The following is a 19,398-nucleotide window of genomic DNA, read 5'->3' on the forward strand; positions in this document are numbered from 1 at the left end:
AATTGATTGAATTCTTAATTGGTTTAGAATCATAAGATAGACAATTACAAAAATATACATTTATAACTGAAATTAGAAAAAATTGAACAATTATATTTTATTAATATGTGTGAAAATTTTATTATTTTGAAAAATAGAGAAATAGCACTTCATCTATTTCCCATTTTTTAAATAAAATGGATTTGCATTTGATTTTTTTTTTTACTAAACCAATGTATACTTTATCTATGAAGCTGAAAAGAGCATATTCTTTAAGCAAGCGCCAAGTCACTTTCTTTCCACAACATAAAATAGTTTCGAATACATAACCACAAGCAAAGAAAGACATTAGATGGTAAACGGCAAGCAATTTTGTTTCCCTCATCACACACACACGGAGAGTTTTCACAAACACAAAGCACATCCAAACTAGCTAGATAGTAAAAATTGAAGTGCATCTGTGAATTTCCACAGATACATGGCAGAGTGGCCTTACGGCTCCGAACGTTAAAATTTTAGAGACGTTGAGACAGATACTTAGCCAAAGCATCAACAGGCTTGGCCGAGTCCATTTTCTTTCCCATTTCCCCTGACCGGACTTTAATTCTTGCAAGATAGTCAGCTGCAATCCAAGCAAAGCTCAGCATCACTCCATGACCAGACGACTCATCAGGTTCTTGCAGCTCTGTAGACTTCTTCACCCACTCGGGATGGTATGTGACATGGTACCAAGCTGAAGCCTTTTTCTCATACATGACGTTCTTTTCCTCTTCGCTGAGACTCTCTTGCTCCGGTTTTGTTTCCTCGAATACTTTTCTCAGCTCCTTCTTCAGGGAGTTATAAGAATGCTTCAGTCTTTCTTTCAGTTCGCCTTGTTTCTTACTTGTGTACTTAGGCATGGACCAGATGTGACCCGTCACAATCTCTTCCTCTTTTTGCACCTTGTATTGCCCGAGAAGACCAATGAGCTGCCCGTCGTAACAACATTTGTGACCCCATGCCTCAGGGATGAAATCTTCAAATCCTGGTATTTCGAGATCAGTGTCATAAGGGATGTCACTCGGGTCAGAGTTTTCTTCTGAGGAAGCTTCTGCATCTTCGTCGTAAACCTCTTTTACCCGTCTGTAAAGCCGTCCCAAGATCTTCTTCGACCTGTAAGTCTGGTACTCTTCTTTCCCCATGAAATCAGGGTAGAGTTTGGGTTTCAGGTGGAAAGGCATTGTCACCAGCTTCCCTGTCTTTGGGAAATCGACTGCTGTGGCAGCTAGCTCTGCCAGTAGCAAACATTCTTCGTCCATGGCTCCATACTCACTTCTATCAGCATGAACGACGTGTGCATTGCATATTGTACCCAAATGCTCATTCGCCATGTTTTTGACAAAGAATTCTATTATATCCTGTAACAAAAAACCACCGATTACCCAATACTTGTTTTGCAAGCGCGTAGAAAAGAAAGTAAAACAAAGAAATGATTACTAGATAAGCAGATGCTAGAATCATGATATTATTGCAATAGATAATAACTAAAAATAAGGAGCAACGAAGCTCCTGCAGAATGAACTCAATATGATGCTAATAACCTATACCATGCAATCAATAAACTCAGAAGCAAGCATATATAATCAGTTAATCACTACTACAAGCATGCAAAAACAAAGCATCCAGCACTTTCAGAAATATCATAAGAGTTATACTGGAATCATCTATTTATCTTAAGCGTCATCATCTTAAGCCAACCGGAAAAAAAAAAAGTAGAGGGCAAAAGTAGATATTGACCTGGTGGTTGACAGCGCGACCCTTACTCGTTTCTTCAGCTGCAGTATATTGCATGGCGGGAAAGCTTTTTTTGCTGGGAGGGATGAGTCTCTGATCCCAAGCCACGAAGTACAGGTCACCATCAAGGTCACTGCCAGAAGCTTCGTTTGTATGAGGCCTCTCGCCTTTCTGAGGGAAAAGTAGGCAGTCATACATGTCATGCAGCTCGGGTACATCAACAGCTTCTAGAATCCTTACATCCCCTGGGTGAAGACAAGGATTCTTAGCAACGGCTACATAACCTTTCACTACTTGAAAATCTGTCTTCGTCTCCTTAAAACGAGACCCATGTTTGGAGAAACAGTTTTCTATAGACGGTTTTGAGACTTGGATAAAGCATTGGCCCTCTTCAAGTATCCCTGCTTCGTCTAGGCAACCCATTAGCCACCTTCCCGAAGTAACAAAAATTCGAGATTTTTCTCTGAGACCCCAGAGTTGTGCAATCCTGACTGAAGACAACATCCCGCGTAGGTGTGGCTCAGTTTTTGGTTTGAATCCTGCACTCAGCATGATAGCTGCAGTATTTCCCTGTTCAGCACATGAAGCTGTCAGAACTTCAAATGCGACATCGGTGTCATCAAGGATGCGGTTCAGTTTGTAGAGCATAGTTTCCTGCATATCCCAGAATATTTCATCAGGAACACCTAGCACAGACAGGAGGGTGATAATCTGCCGGTTTAAGAACCCAGGTTGAAACCTGGTCCATGAACAGATCTCCAAGATTGTGTGCTTAGAATGGAACTTATCCATACTGTGTCGAAGGGCTAACCGGATTCCATCATCTTTTGATGGCCAACGAGCAACAACTCCTTTGAAACCGGCGTACCGTATCTGATAAGCACAAGGGCTGCAGTGCGAATCCAACTGAAGTTTCTCCATTATCTCTAAAGCGAGGTCAGGTGTGATTGTACCAATTCCATCAGAGAAAGTATACCCATTTCTCTCGATTTCTGGAAGCTCGGTGTCAACCTCGTGAGGCATGACATCTACAGTGGCGTATGTGGAGGAGAAGCACAAGCCCATCCTAGCAGCACACTTTGCTACATTCTTGTCTTTAAACTTCCCCATCCATGTCTTTATATCTGACACTCTTGTTTTCCCGTCTTCAGCGAAAAACCATGCAGAGCGGTCTCTGAGTTGATTAGCCGAGAATGCTAGAAAACTGTATTTTCTACCACATAGTTTAAACCCATCGGTTAGTATGGTCTTTACTCTTTTGAAAACGTGGGTCTTCTGAGAGAAGGAGCTTGAGGTAAGATCCTTCACAATCGGAGCAACAAAGTACGAAAGAACATTTGAGTTCATAGTCTGCATGCTTTCGTCCATGAAAGTTACTCGCAAAAATCTATCAGACAAAGCTTTGTATTTTCTGAGTACCCTGTTGGAGAGCTCAACTTCTGGGGGCAGGCAATAAGCTCTGGTTGGAGTAATCGCTAGCCTTCTGATCTCAGAGATATCATCTGACTGTACATGACTCCCTAAAAGCTTTGGATTATTCTGAATCCATTCCTGAACAAGCTTCAGCCTCTTGTACGCATCAAAAACGGGTCGTTTATAGGTACAGAGATGCTTGAGGGTAGCTATATTGACATCCTTGGGTTGGTTTCTGAGAAGATCAAAGAAGCGCTCAGTCAACTGAAACTGGTTAAAAACCCCTCTGTGCAGCACTGCATTTACTAGGAACATGATCTCAAAGGAGATTCCTTCCCTGTGGTGAATGCAGAAGAAATGATCTGTAATAGGCTCCCCAAAACAGGGCTCATCACGAATCCTGGGAGGCCACCTCACACGCTCCTCATGCACTCTCCGCGCCCTTAGATAGTCCAAGGCTGTATTCATTTTCTTCTCATGCCGAGGAGATATGAGCACTCGATATGTAAGGCATCGGCCAATTGCCCCAGCCTGGGTAAAATCAGTGGTACGGATCCAAGGGTCATCATCATCCAAGAGATCGACGGGAACAGTTTCATAGATATCATCATCGGCTGTTCTGTACCAGACACGGGGTGATGAAGCCAGCTGCAAGAGTAGCACATAGCCATCAAGAGTTCTATACTGCCTGACTGTTCGTATGTCTCTCACCAATAGCTCCAACTTATAATCACAGTTGATCACAGCGTACATCATTGTGTCCTTCAAAGAGAAGGCAGTGCTCTTTGTGAAGCAAAATCTGCAAGTGTTGTCAAAAGGGTCTACGAGGAAATCAACCCCTTCAGCTCTCCAAGAAACAAGAAACTCATCGCGGGCAACCAAGGTCCCAATCTCAATCGAAACACCAGTCAGCTTATAAGGTGTTGTCGTTCTTCTTCTCTGGTTAAGCGTGTACGGGTTCTTAGGCCCCAAGCTGACTTTCAAAGGCTGGCCATCGAGGATGAGCTTGGATTGCCCCGCAGCATCCATTGCACGACCTGCTGACTCAGGAACCGCGAAATGGACAAAGGCATGAGGCTCCACTCTCTTGTAACCATCAAACGTGGGGATGTTTGAAGTGTCAGTGATGTCGAAATTAGGATAAGAACCAGGAGGAGTCCAAGAAGTTTTTAATCTGCATCGCCAAACGAGTCCTACTTCTTCTTCAAGGTAATCTGTAAGCTCTTTTGCAGTTGTTTTATCCCCAAACCCACCAACGCTTACTTGTGTCACAACCGTGTTCTTGATGTTTCCTTCTGACCCCATTCTCCTGAGAAACAAAAAAGAACAAATATAAGATAATCGTTCCGAGTCTCAGTAATCAGATCAACAAAATAAACAATGACTACAAAACACCATGAAAATAAGTAGATGTAATTAGAATCATGCATAAACAACAAAGCAGGTGAGATCATCATAAGAAACTGACTCCATAAGCACCTTTGATTGTTTATGGTAATGAGGAATAAATAATGCACTGAGTCACTGAACGAACACAAAAAACTCTTAAGATACATCTCAGATACTTAATAAGTAACTGTTCAAGTTCACATCATCAACCAATGATCAGACAAAGAACATATCAATCATGGCGTTCAAAACCCTAATTCGCTGCTCCCTTAGAAGTTCAAATGAGAAGAAACATCAAACTGAGAGACGATACTGATGATTTAATTATGAAGATAACCCTAACGACCGTACAGAATTATACAACAGTACAAAGAGAACCTGGGGACTTACAAAGTGATATCTTCGATCTCAAGGTTGGCAGTGAGATCGGGAGAGACATGGAAGCAATGCGGAGAAGAAAAGGATAATAGGAGAGTGAGCGATTAGTACAGTGGAACCGCCATAGCTAAAAACCATCAACCATCGTCTTCTACCAGTCAACGGAAGTGTGTTAATCGTGTGATTTTTTTTATTTTAACAACTTAAATGTTAATCGTGTATACGTTTCTTTATGGGCTTTTAAATATGGGCCTTTATATTCACTTCAATTGAGTAAAATAGAATTACCCTATAAGCCCCAAATTGTTTTTTTTTTTGTCACAAATAGCCGTAAAGAGAAAAATAACATGTATAAAAAGACTTAAAGACACGATATCTATTGGATTAATTAGTCTAAAACTAGGGTTTACTTTTTTTGGATGGATTTAGGTCTATAATTTAGGCTTTATGGTATAAAAAAGTAAAATGATAAATTCTTAAATTAATTATTCGAAAATATTTATTTGAATCAAATAATACAATGATAAATTCTTAAATTAATTATTTGAAAATATTTCTTTGAATCAAATGTATTATTCATTGGTAGTAACTTAAACTGCTTGATATATTAATAAATAACTAGATTTTGATCCATTCTTACAAAGCACGGATTTATTTTCGAAATTATTTAGATGTTTATATGAACTTCTATAAAAAAATATTGCATAGAATTAGAGACATTTATCTACAACTAAAGATCACTAAAACAAAATCCATAAATAACCGCAAACTCAAATTTTTAAAATAAAATATATGTCTACAAACATTAATTGAATATAATATCTAAATAACCAAATATATTAAAAATAATACTTATTTACCAAATCACCCAGATATTTGTATCCAAATCTTTAAAAGTTATCTGAATTACTTGACCTTTTTATTTAAACAACTCTACATTTATACTGAAAAACTGGACTATCGGATGTTTTTACATACATTCTACAAAATCATTTGAGAAAGTGAAATGGAACCAATATTTTGAAAACCCGACCGGACATCCACTCGTTATTCCTATTGGTGACTGGTTGAACAGGTTCATCCGGTTTAACCGGATTTCCAAAAATATTTTTTTATATTCATTATATATGTATATTTATGTGTATTCGAAGATATCCTGATTTATTTTAACAACATTTAGTTTTAGTGTTATGTAACCCTTAAAAAAAAAATTTTAGAAAAAATTACAATATCAGAAAAAGGAGCATTATTGTCTTTTTTTCTTTGGTTCTAACATCGATATATGCGTGTCGTATTTGTACCTATATATTTTTAGTTTTGCCATTTTCTGTTTCCGCTTCCATATCTATATTTGTCCCACTATCCATCTCGGTGCAACATAGACTCTATCTCGTCCATCTCAACTTCCCCACACACAAATATCTCCAACATAATTTTTTCTTATGCCTTTAGTTTTCACTTATTAGGGCACCTCCATTGGTGAATCCCAGAACTGGGGTTCTTAAATTTTTTTTTTTTTTTTTTTTTAATTTTTTATCCGATTTTTCAAAAAAAAAAAAAAAAAAAAAGTAACCAATCGCGGGTCACCACGTGTGCGTGGAATCCGCGCAACAGTGTAAGAGGCAACTCTTAAATAGAAGGTTTTAGAGGTGAGAGAATGAGGAGTTTTAAAAATATTGGGTCCCACCGGGCCCCCCACCCCTTATAAACCCCTTAAGGATCTTGGGATGGAGGTGGTCTTAGATCTAGCTTTTTGTTTGGATACTAGAAGTTTCAGATCTACATTTCCATCATATTTGGGAATTTCAGATTTTTTATTATTGTACGTTAATTTTGTAAAACAGTTTATGTAATGTTATATTCTGAAAATAAGTTTGTATATATTTGTATTCAAAACAAAATAAATCACTCTAAGGCAACAATGAATCTAAGGCAAGTAGTGAGCAACGGAACACTCCCTAGCCATGCTGTAGCTGTTAGCTATTGACACTGACGCCACAGTTCCTATATGTAGCTATCTATCGCATTCTGTTCTTTTTAGCTAGGAAAAAATAAGTAGCTATTTGACTGATTTCTTGTAGTGCAAGTTCTTGTCAACATTGTAAGAGCTCGGAAATTTCGTCTGGAACTGTTTGACATCTTATTTGACATCTATCACTTAAACTTATCTTTTGATGTAAATTTCGTTTAGTTTCATTCCTCGCTTATGTAATGGTGAGGCAGATCTTGTGGCAAAATCCGCTCTGCTAACCTGAACCTATCCTCCACAACTGGAATGTAATCTTTTCCAGTATGAATGCAACTAGTTTGATAAAAAAAGAATTATACACTTCAAGTATGAAACTGCTGAAAATATATGGTCTAGTAACGTTGTATGATGTCATCACCTACTTCTACTTGTGTTAAAAATAATGCGCCGTATTGATCAATTTTAATATATTTACATGTCAAATGGTTACGTGCTTGTATTAGATTCGGGTTAATTATGGGCTTCCAACTTAAAACCAATTGGCAATTAGTGGATTGGCCCTAACCCTTTATATATGACTTAATTATTTCTCCAACTACCGATGTGGGACTTTATTTCTTAACACTCCCCCTCACGCACATGCGTGGACAACTGTGGGAATACCATCCACGGAGTGGCCCAACATCGGATGGCTCTTTTTTAATTTAACTTTGATCCACAAGGATCGACCGCTCTGATACCATATTAGTGATGGGCCTAACTCACATCCAAAAGCTAGCTCAAGAGTGGAGGATTGCCCAATCACATATATATTGCCCAAGGATCACATCATTAAACGATGTGGGACATTCTAATAGCCCCTCTCGAGATGTGGGTGGGAACGGTCCAACACGGAAACAGCCCAAGCCCAACATCTCGGACATACCACAGCAAGATGGACCATTTTTTATAGGCTACATAAGTAGACAACTATTTATATGGGAAATCATCTGCTGGGCTTAACCATAGGCTCTGATACCATATTAGATTCGGGTTAATTATGGGCTTCCAACTTAAAACCAATTGGCAATTAGTGGATTGGCCCTAACCCTTTATATATGACTTAATTATTTCTCCAACTACCGATGTGGGACTTTATTTCTTAACAGCTTGTATGTTGTAAATTTTCTATAGCTAATGAATATTAGGTGACTTGACCGTGACAAAAAAAGGTTACTTGACCCAATTTGTAGTCTCCGCCAATGAAAAAAAGAAAAATGTTGTTATTTATTTCAGACGTGGCTTCACACACTTTTGATTATGGATTATAATAATGACACACTTGCTTGATGAGGAAACAAGACCCTGACTCAGTCATAGGACTCGTTGTCTCCTTCCTTATTTATTCCCGATTGAGGAAACTCTAGTCTCTACTTCAACTTTTCCGTGTCTAGAAATGGTTTCCCCAAACGAAAACATGCTTCCGATTTCAGACGCATCGTCATCTTCATCTCGGACTAGGGTTTTCACTTCCAGGACTCGTAGCGTTCCTCTCTCAAACCCTACTGACAACTCGTGTGCTGTGACTTTAGGCTACGCAGGTTCTCTTTCGAGCCAGAGACGTCCTCCTTTAGTGCCAATGGCTGGCCCTCTTTCCTCTTTTACTCGTAGAGCTGAACCTCTCTTCGCTCGTCCTGCTTCTCCTCCTACTCGAAGATCTTCTGGCTATTTTGGTGACCTGGAAGAGGTAAACTCCTCAGACAACGACGAGTCTTTGAAACACGCGCATCGCCTGAGATCTGGAAAGTTGGGGATGTGTAACGATCCTTACTGTACCACTTGCCCTTCTAACTATAACCCCAAAGCATCCCGGATTTCCAATCCAACTGTTTCTGCTTCCACGGTTTGTTTGCTTTTACCCTAATAGCACTGAATAAGCTTGAGACTAGAGAAACTTTTGCAACATGAGTTTTCTTTTCTTTTTTTCATATTAGTTCCATAATGCCTTGTATGATGATGCTAGAAGTTGGGCTTGTCGATTTGCTTCTTCTGTTAAAAGATGCTTACCTGGAATCATGAATCCTCATTCCAAAGTTGTTCAAATATGGACTAAGTTCTTTGCTGTCTCAAGCTTGTTAGCCATTTTTATGGATCCCCTCTTCTTCTTCATCATATTAGTCCAAAAGGTATATATATGTTTCTTCTTGTATCTCTTTCTTCCGTTTGAATACCTTTTTGACTATCTTTTTGACTGCAGAACAACAAATGCATAGTGATTGATTGGCCGATAGCTACCACATTTGTTATTGTTAGAACTCTGACAGATGCTATATTCTTTGCTAACATGCTGCTTCAGGTGTGTTTCCTTTTACTCAATTTCTTATAAGCAAAGTCGGTACTGTGCCGTCTTAACCAATATAATAACCCTTGGAGAAATATGGAAAATGGACCTTTTCGATAATAAGTAAACTAGACCTTTTTGGTAATTTAAAAGATAAAAATTAAGCCTTTAAAATAACACTAAAAATTTTGTAGACCCATGGACCCATGGCAAATGCCAAGGTTGCCATACCCAAGAGCCGGCATAGACATAGCTAGGGAGATAAAACATTCGCACCAGCACTAAACTTAAGTGGCTGATATGTTTAGATTATTCGTCTTTCAAACTGATTAAGAAAAATATGTGTTAATCACATTTACAGGCCCGTATCGGTACACATCAATGCACAACCACTAGACTATAATAATCTTTTTTACAGTTTTTATGTCTGTAAAATCTTAATTTAATTTGGCGCATAAAGACTAGATTCCCAGCTTTAGATCAGAGCTGACACTAATCATTTAGTTTCCAGTCCGTAATTGTTTCAAACCTCATAGATCTAAACATCTTCAAGGGTTCACTCTATTTTTTACTCTAAAATAGAGTGACTCTATAATAGAGATGGAGTTTGCTCCAATGGTACTCTATTTTAGAGTAGAAAATAGAGTGATGAACAAAAAAAAAACAACTTATTATATATTTGGAGTAAACATATTTTTCACTCTATTATAGAATGAGAAATATAGTACCATTGGAGCATTTCTTATTCTAAATTCTATTTTAAAGTGAAAAATAAAGTGTGGTTGGAGATGCTGACACTCCTTAAAAATAAATATTGGTTTACATTTAATACTAACTTTACTTTATAAAATGTTGCAGTTCCGACTGGCCTATGTAGCTCGTGAATCTACGGTAGTTGGCGCTGGCCAGTTGGTTGATCGTCCCAAAAAAATTGCTCTCCATTACTTTCGAGGATATTTTATCGTAGACATGATCATAGTGATGCCATTTCCACAGGTTTTGTATTGTTAGATACTCAATACTACCAGTGGCAGATCTAGAAACAACTTCTGTCCTAGGCAAAACTAAAAGATACTACTACTATATTTACATAATTACACTAATCAAAAAAATTCATGGTGGGCAACTGCCCCACCCACTGACCATATAGATTCTCTCATGAATACTACTATTCGGGGTTTGAGTACTGGTATTTGGAAGATGTTCATCTACCACAAATCTTTCCTTCTCATTTTTTTTTCTTTTTACCTTATAGATAACTGTACTATCGGTGATACCAGCACATTTAGCCATATCCGGGACAAACTATGCTAAAAACCTTTTACGCGCTGGAATTCTTGTCCAATACATTCCAAAGCTATATAGACTTCTACCACTGCTTGCTGGACAAACACCAACAGGCCTCATATTTGAGTCAGCTTGGGCTAACTTTGTTATTAATCTTCTCACGTTCATGCTGGCTGGACATGTTGTCGGCTCTTGCTGGTATCTTTTTGGTCTGCAGGTACATTTAATTTAATGCATGTCTTGTCCAAATGCAATAGAAGTTTTTGTATAAAGTGATTCGTTGATTCTTTTCATTGACTTCTACCCCTTCTTTTGTTGTTGTTTGGTCTCTTTTAGAGAGTTAACCAATGCCTTCGAAATGCTTGTGGTAATTCTGAGCGTGAATGTAGAGGTCTTATTGATTGTGGCCGTGGAAATAGCAATATATCAGCATCCCTACGAGCTATCTGGAGAAATAGTGCGAGTGCAAATGCTTGTTTCCAAGAAGATGGGTTTTCTTATGGAATATACTTGAAAATGGTCAATCTCACAACTCATACTAGTCTCTTGACAAGATATAGTTACTCTTTGCTATGGGGATTTCAGGTATATATGGTTTACTCAAACACTGTTTGGTAACTGTCCTAGCTACAGAATTGCTATGTTGCTATCCATCGCCTACTTAATTTTAGCTATGAGTTGTGTCCCATATCTACAAACTATGTTAGTAAATTCTTGTAGAACTGCTAGCTGCAGAATTGCCATGTGGAACTCTTAAACTGATGTCATGTTCTTATAACTTTTCAAAGCAAATCAGCACGCTTGCTGGAAACCTAGTCCCAAGCTACTTTTTCGCTGAGGTCGTTTTTACTATGGGTATCATCGGACTGGGACTTTTGCTTTTCGCGCTTCTTATTGGTAATATGCAAAACTTCCTTCAATCTCTCGGTAAAAGGTTAGATAATAAACCCATCATCACATACATCAGTGTACGTAATAAGACATAATGGATAGTTTATAAATCAACATGTGCTCTTGCGATTGTGCTTTGTGCATCGTAGGAGCTTGGAAATGACACTAAGACGGCGTGATGTAGAGCAATGGATGAGCCATAGACGGTTGCCAGAAGGAATAAGAAAGTATGTTGACTATATATGCCTAATCATTTAAACTTTGTACAATATTAGTAAAAAAACTTAACTCTTATCCAAAAAATTAACTCAAAATACCGTCACATCTATATATTGCTTGAATATTTTTTTATCTAAGCGATGTGAAACTTTAATTAATCATTTTTTGAGATGTGAGTGGAAAATAATTAAATGGAAATGAATCAAACCTGTAAATTAGAATATAATATGATATATTATTGTATTGCATTTAATATGAGAATACAAGATACATATATATAGCGATAAAATTAACATATATAATGTTAACACCAGATAATGCTAACTTTCATAAGGATTTTTAATGTTAAAACCCCTCAACTAAATTTGTTTTGAGTAAAAACTCTCAAACTAAATATTTAACGAATAAATCCTCAAGTTAACTTAATTTAATGAATCAAACCCTTTCCGGTCATAAATACCAGTACTACCGGTAATTTTTTAGTTTAAGGGTTTCTACATTAAACAAAACATAAGTGAGGGATTTTACCACTAGAAATAAAAAAATTCAAAATATAATAACATTATCTAAAAATTAATAACTTTAATATTCCAAAATGAGCATTTTTAAAAACTTTCTGTAAAATATATGAGTAGTGTTTTTTAAATTAACATTACATATGTATAAATTAAAAATGTAAAAACCCATAAAATATAGCAAAAATTATCTAAAGATGTATCTATTTTCTTGTGTTTTATATTTTTAACTTTTAGATAATTTTTATTACTGGTAAATCTTTATATAGTTTTTATTATATTTTCTGGTTTTTTACATTTTTAATTTATACATATATAATGTTGATTTAAAAAAAACTAGACTCATATATTTTACAGAATTTTTTTAAAAACTAATTTTGGAATATTAAAGTTATTAATTTTTGGATAATGTTATTATATTTTGATTTTTTTTCTAGTGGTAAAACCCCTCACTTATGTTTTTTTTAATGTAGAAACCCCTAGACTAAAAATTTACCGGTAGTACTGGTAATTATGACCGGAAAGGGTTTAATTCATTAAATAAAATTAATTTGAGGGTTTATTCATTAAATACTTAGTTTGGGGGTTTTTACCCAAAACAAACTTAATTGAGGGGGTTTTTACCCAAAACAAACTTAATTGAGGGGTTTTAACGTTAAAAATCCCTTTCATAAATACTTAGATACTTAGGTCTAACCGGTGACCATTAGAGGAATACTAGGAATGAGTAAGGAAAAAATGCAGAGGAATAAATTTATAGGAATAGAAAGGAATATTATTCCTCATCAATTATAGCAAGGAACAAATTTGTTCTATATTTCTCTAGAATAAAAGGAATGACAAAGAATGAAAAAGAAAAATTATTCCTCATAAATGGTAAAAACAATTAGGAATAACAAGGAATGCACTATTCCCTTCCATTCCTTGGTCACCAGTTAGACCCTTAATGGAAATATGCTAAGAATATTTTAAGGTTAACTTGTTTTTCAAGGCTTTCCTTTTAGTTTTGAGGGTCTTCATGAGTTTCACGGTTTTTGTCTGTAAAGTACATATCTTACGGCTCAACATATCTCTAATAAAACCAAACATCTCTAAGTATACCACCAAAAGATGGGTTAGTTATACATATTACAGTATAATTTATCTAAATTAATAATCTATAAATTAATATATACTAATAATCTCTATAAAATAATATAATTTTATAGTTTCAAATTGAAATTTTGATTCAGTTAGTATATCGATAAATTAATAATTTCTATAAATTAATAAAAAGTCATAGTTTTGGTGTAATCTCAACATTATTAATTTATAGAGGTTTCATTATACATGAGTAAAAATTTGCTTATGTCCAAAAGTCTTTTTTTTTGGTTTTACCATCGGGTCTAGTTAGGATGTCAAAATAGATAAAATTAATAGGTCAATCCAAACTAATCCACTGATCTAATAATCCAAACCATGGATTTTAATGAATAGAAAAATTAAATATAAATGGATAAATAGATAAATTTGATAATTGACTTAGTACACAGGGGTAAAATAAATTAGATTGTAATGGATGATGAATTATCCATACCAAACCAATAAAATTTATAAAAACTGCATCGTTCAAAATTCTAATAATTCACTCTATAGCTAACTGCCCTACTATATCTTTTCTATAGTAATGTATTTTGCCCTTTAAATACAACTGGAAAACCTGTAAACAAAAAATAAACTCAATTGATAATATTTACCTCTTACAAATAAATTATGACTTAGAGATACACATAGTTCTTAAAAGTAACATCTTTTGGTAACTATATAGAAAATGAACTGTTTCTCTCTCATATTTTGTTTCACAAGTTTATCTACTTTCTATTTTATATAGTATAATATAATATTAGAAATATTATATACTATTTTCAGATTTTAAATTTGTTTAAAATATTGTAAATATATATTGTAGTTTATATTTAATTTTGTGTTTAGTGATTGAGATTCAAGGTTTAGAATTTATTGGTTGAGGTAATATTTATTATTAGAAACTATGGGTGGGGTTATAATTATAGTTATGTGGAATATAACATTCAATAGATATGTATATGGACGATAAACGTGTGACATCTATGGCTCCTCCTTCTTTCTTGTCTATTTATATAGTATAGTATAACATTACAAAATATTATATATTTTTCAGATTTTTAATTTTTGTATAAATTGGAGTACTATTTAGTATTAGGGTTTTTTGGTGGAGTTATAATCCTATACTGTTTTGACCATATGGAATTGAAAATCGAGTGCATATATGTAGTTGATAAACGTGTTACGTGGATGACTCCTTTTTCTTTCATGTCTATTTATATAGTATAATATTAATTATATTATATACTATTTTCAAATTTTAAACTTTGTTAAAATATTATAAATATATTATAGTCTATATTGGGCTTGGATTTAGTGATTGGGATTTAGGGCCTAGTATTTTATGGGTTGAAGTAGGTTGTGGGTGGAGTTATAATCCTATTCTATTTCGGCTATATATGAAATCAAATACTTAGTATATGAGTTTGATTGGTAAGAGCTGTGATTACATTTTTTGACTATAGAATTATTGCTGTGATTTTTTTTTTTTTGCTGTAGCTCTAAATTTTTAATTTTTAAAAGGTTTTAAATTTAGGTTGTAGGTATTTGTCTCAGCAGAGCAATTACGAAGACGTAAATTCAAAAAAGTACTGTAAATTTAAAAAAAGATCTGTGAACTTTAAGAAAAATACTAATCAAGATTGGTGTAGATATAGGACTGTAGTAATAACTATGGTTCTAGAGAGCATCTACATCAATAGCCAATCACACCTTATATGTATATGATCAATACACGTATAAGGTGGGTAGCTCCTTTTTTATGATTATATACTCCATTTCTAGTCTTGCAACCCGCAACACCATTTTTATTATACATGTTGAAACTTGTTAAAAAGGGGTAAAACCGGTTAGAAAGTGGAATAAATATCTGACATTACCTTATTTCAAAATCAATGCTACTTACTTAATTTACATTAAATCCAAAAATTTATAACAAAAAAACCCAAATCAAATATATAAACAAAAAAAACCAAACCAATTTTCTAAACCAATTTCACTACACCAAATTTTATTTATTTTCTCATATATTTAAATCAGTTTTAATAAAATAAATATAACTCAATTTTTCATATATATATTTTTTCAACACCCAATTTCTCATATATAAAAATTATATGATGAATTTTAAATAAACCAAATTTAATCATATTTTCGTCAAAAAAATAAAATCAAGTATTCTCACCAAAATTGTAAATTGTTTTTTACCATCAAAACTAAAAAATCTCATTGTCCCACTGATAGCAAAAAATCCTCTCAAAAACCATAAAATCATGTATTTCCACCAAAACAGTAAAATTGTATTTTCTAGCCAGAACCTAAAATCAGAGCTTCAGATACCATATTAGCAGTGTACCTAACTCACATCTAAAAACTAATGCAAGGTGTATGATTGGTACACCATGTATACATATATTGTCCAAACACTTTTTGTCTACGGGATATGTGACTTTAATACTTGGGAAATTGGGCTCAATAACAAAAAAGAAACATAATTCACTGTCTAACTAAAATGTCACTTTCTCTCCTCTTTTCTCTTTCCATCTCTCTCTTCTCTTCTTTTTTTTTTGAACGTCTGGATCGATTTTTATCGATTAATTATGCTATTACAATGATGAGAATATTACAAAGACGATTATACAGCCGACAATTCTACCATCTTGTGAGAATACACGCCTGACTACATCTCTCCGAGCCGTCCTATGAGATCCATGTTCGATGGTACGCCATGCACCAAACTGAAGATCTCCTGTAATCCGTTTCTCCATAAACTGCATAATTTGGTATTTTCTGGGGTTTGAACCCTAGACCTCCGGGTGTAGAAGCATTACATGAACCCTTAGTCAAACCATTGGACCAAGGGGACTTCCACTAAATAAGCCCTTAATACTTTGCTTCTTTGTTTCCTAAATAAGCCCTTAATACTTTGCTTATTCCCTAAATAAGCCCTTAATACTTTGCTTCTTTGTTTCCTTAAGAGTTCCATTTTCTCAGGCTATGTATTGTCATAACAAAAATGTTAAAACGTTTCAGGAGGGTGCGCGAGGCAGAGCGTTTCAATTGGGCTGCTACCAGAGGGGTTAACGAAGAGGTGCTCTTTGAGAATATGCCTGATGACCTTCAAGGAGATATAAGAAGACACCTCTTCATATTTCTCAAGAAAGTAAACATCAGAATCCATTTCTCTCTGCTGAAGTTATATGTACTTAGATCCCAATTCCTTAGTGCTTTTGCATAGTGACTATCACTGAAACTGAAGTCTGAAGTAATATATGGGGATCACAGTATAAGCATTCCTGAAACTATGGTGAAGGATATGGACTAAAGAAGTGTATGGGTTTATTTTACAGGTAAGAATATTTTCGTTGATGGATGAATCAATTTTAGACTCAATACGTGAGAGACTGAGACAGAGGACATACATAAGTGGTAGCACAGTCTTGCACCGTTGGGGTCTAGTGGAGAAAATGGTTTTCATAGTGAGAGGTGAGATGGAGAGCACTGGAGAAGACGGTTCTGTTCTTCCTTTATCAGAAGGAGACGTTTGTGGTGAAGAACTTCTCACTTGGTGCCTTGAACGCTCTGCCGTAAACCCCGGTATGTCTCTTTCACTATCAAGATCTTGGCGTTTAACAAATATATGTGTTATATATTAATGAATTTGATTGAGCCACTTGAGAGATGATTAAAAACCTTGATCATGATAAATCTGTAGATGGGAGGATGCCAGCCAAGGGATTGCTTAGCAGCAGAAATGTTAAGTGCGTGACAAACGTGGAGTCGTTTTCACTGAGTGTAGCAGACCTTGAGGAAGTAACGAGCTTGTACTCGAGATTCTTAAGGAGCAATAGAGTCCAAGGAGCCATAAGGTACGAGTCTCCTTACTGCAGGCTACGAGCAGCTACGCAGATTCAAGTAGCTTGGAGATACAGAAAGAGACGGCTCCAGAAGTTAAACGCTACCCAAAAGAAACAATATTCGTCTGAGTTAATCAAAAGACATGGCCAAGACATAGAAAGCGATGCACAATAACTGCTTCATTTTATTGGCTCAAGTTGTATTTCATTTTGCCGCTAAAGTACTATCTTTAAGCCAAACTTGGGAGTACATAAGTGGCTAATATTGTGTGTGTGTGTGTGTGTCAGTGTGTGTCTCGATGTCAAAAAAAGAAAAGCTCTATATTCATCCTCGATGTATACTGTAAGGTCTCATTGATATTCTTCTCACAACGCAGCTACATTATTTCCTTCGCACATGTATTTTTGGATGCATAAAGTTATAAGCTCATCTTTTTTTTGCCAACCTAATTACTTTTAATTGCAACTTACTAGAAGAATTAAATATTTCTACATATCTTTCTTTACTAAACTTTTACTATAATTAAAATTCAGGATTTATGTTTTGGCGTAAAAAAATATGAAAATATATCACATTGTACATGGTCTTATTCACCTGATATTAAATATACATTATATTCTCATCAGCGTTTTAGAAACGTGGAAAATAATAATTCAAGGCAATTATTTTTAGTTTTTGTTTATATTTGAATATCGGTTTAACTTTGTTTTGGTTATAAAAATCCCATTTTTATGTTAAATTGTTATATTTTTAAAATACAATACTCTCAATTTATAGATCTTATAGTTTATTATAATACCTAACTGTTATTTTTAATAAAATTATTGTTGAAAATGATAGTTTGTTACTTATTTGATATTGTATGCATAATTGATTTTTGTTTCCATTTATAAACCAAAATAAATTAATATTTATTGATAATATTTAAATAATAATTATATTAAATTTAAAATATATTATTTAATAATAAAATAATTATAAGTGTAGAAATGCATTCTATCAAATAATCCAATCTATAAGTAGTTGATATATGGTGTTTTTGACATCGTTGTAATTACGTTCAATTGGTTTTTAGTTCTTATCCATGTATGTTCATTCCTCTTTAAGTCGTTTCAGGTCTGAAGTAGGTTGAAGAGTTGAAAGAGAGTGCATGAAGAAAGATGCCATTTAATTTGGAGTGTTTTCACACGGATCAGCCAGGCGGAGCGGTCCGGCGATTGTTCCCACAAGGACAGCCGAGCGATTTTTCCCAACAAATAAGGAAATCTCCAAGATATTTCAGAATTTTGCCATAACTACCTTATCTTCTCTCTAACATAATGGTTCCTCCATATAAAGAGCACTTCCTATCCTATTTTTATTCTACACTAGTTTTTACTTAGAGAGATTTGTACTTGGCGATTCTTCCTATTTGTAAGGGAGAAGGATCTACTCTCTCTCGTTAGAGAAAAACCACTGAACCCCTCTTTTTAGTTTATGCAATCGTATTTCATGTTTCATATCATCATCTTCTTTGCGTGTTCTTGTGTTATGGCCGATGTTGTTGAACTCATCTAGGGTACTGTTAGACTGTAGATCGCAAGCTACGGATAGATAGGTTAGTGTATTGATTGCCTGTATTTAGTGCTCATGCTAATATGATCACTTTGCATATGATATTATGTTTAACTTATGCGTCAAAAGTATCATAGGTTGCTAGATCTTGCATGATTGAGCATTACATCCCTAGCCACGAGAAAGTAGATGCTAGGATGCATTGTGAACAGATCAGACTTCTACTCTAAGGTTCATCATTAGATCTCAGACCAAACGATATCTTAGGCGTTGATGCTGATCGGTGAAAGAAACAACTACACAAAATTGTGTTGTTCTAACCGAGAGATCTGAGTTCTACACTTGTTCTGAATTGAGCCTGAATAACTGTTTGGTTTGCGGTTGATCTCACTCAATTCACCACTCTAGATCGGTTTCTCTTTAATTGTTCTGTATTTCTATTACATAATTTTATTGTTCCACATGTTACCAACAAATTAAACCCCCACGATTGTTTTAGCTAAGTTGAGAACTCGTAAGAATAAAGTGTATACTGATCATCTGGATTTGAATCTTAAATATTACAACATCACTGTTCATTTTTAGTGTATCAGTAGTGATCAAACTACTGTTAATAAAGCTTTAGGGGGATGTATTCAATTGAGAATTTCAAAGTGATTTGTATTAAAATAACAAATTCACTGTAATTCAAACATGAATTTTAAAAAATCATTTAAAATCCACTGTTATTG

At 34.9% G+C, this 19,398-nt stretch overlaps 2 protein-coding genes across 2 annotated transcripts; one reads left to right on the forward strand and one right to left on the reverse strand.

The window, feature by feature from the left end:
• Positions 1-313: 313 nt before the first annotated feature.
• Positions 314-5,104, reverse strand: LOC130506242 (RNA-dependent RNA polymerase 6-like). The gene is made up of 3 exons (XM_057000873.1): positions 4,945-5,104; positions 1,756-4,474; positions 314-1,376 (listed from the first exon to the last, which is right to left on the reverse strand). Exons 2-3 carry the CDS (start codon positions 4,468-4,470, stop codon positions 495-497), a joined length of 3,597 nt encoding a protein of 1,198 aa, XP_056856853.1. The 5' UTR covers positions 4,471-4,474; positions 4,945-5,104; the 3' UTR covers positions 314-494.
• Positions 5,105-8,336: 3,232 nt separating this feature from the next.
• On the forward strand, positions 8,337-17,427 carry LOC108841161 (probable cyclic nucleotide-gated ion channel 20, chloroplastic). The gene is made up of 11 exons (XM_018613948.2): positions 8,337-8,783; positions 8,875-9,066; positions 9,138-9,236; positions 10,080-10,217; positions 10,477-10,725; positions 10,845-11,093; positions 11,297-11,442; positions 11,549-11,626; positions 16,289-16,418; positions 16,606-16,852; positions 16,971-17,427. Exons 1-11 carry the CDS (start codon positions 8,337-8,339, stop codon positions 17,285-17,287), a joined length of 2,292 nt encoding a protein of 763 aa, XP_018469450.1. The 3' UTR covers positions 17,288-17,427.
• Positions 17,428-19,398: the final 1,971 nt, after the last annotated feature.

Source organism: Raphanus sativus, chromosome 2, assembly GCF_000801105.2.
Source record: "Raphanus sativus cultivar WK10039 chromosome 2, ASM80110v3, whole genome shotgun sequence".
NCBI classification, from domain to species: domain Eukaryota; kingdom Viridiplantae; phylum Streptophyta; class Magnoliopsida; order Brassicales; family Brassicaceae; genus Raphanus; species Raphanus sativus.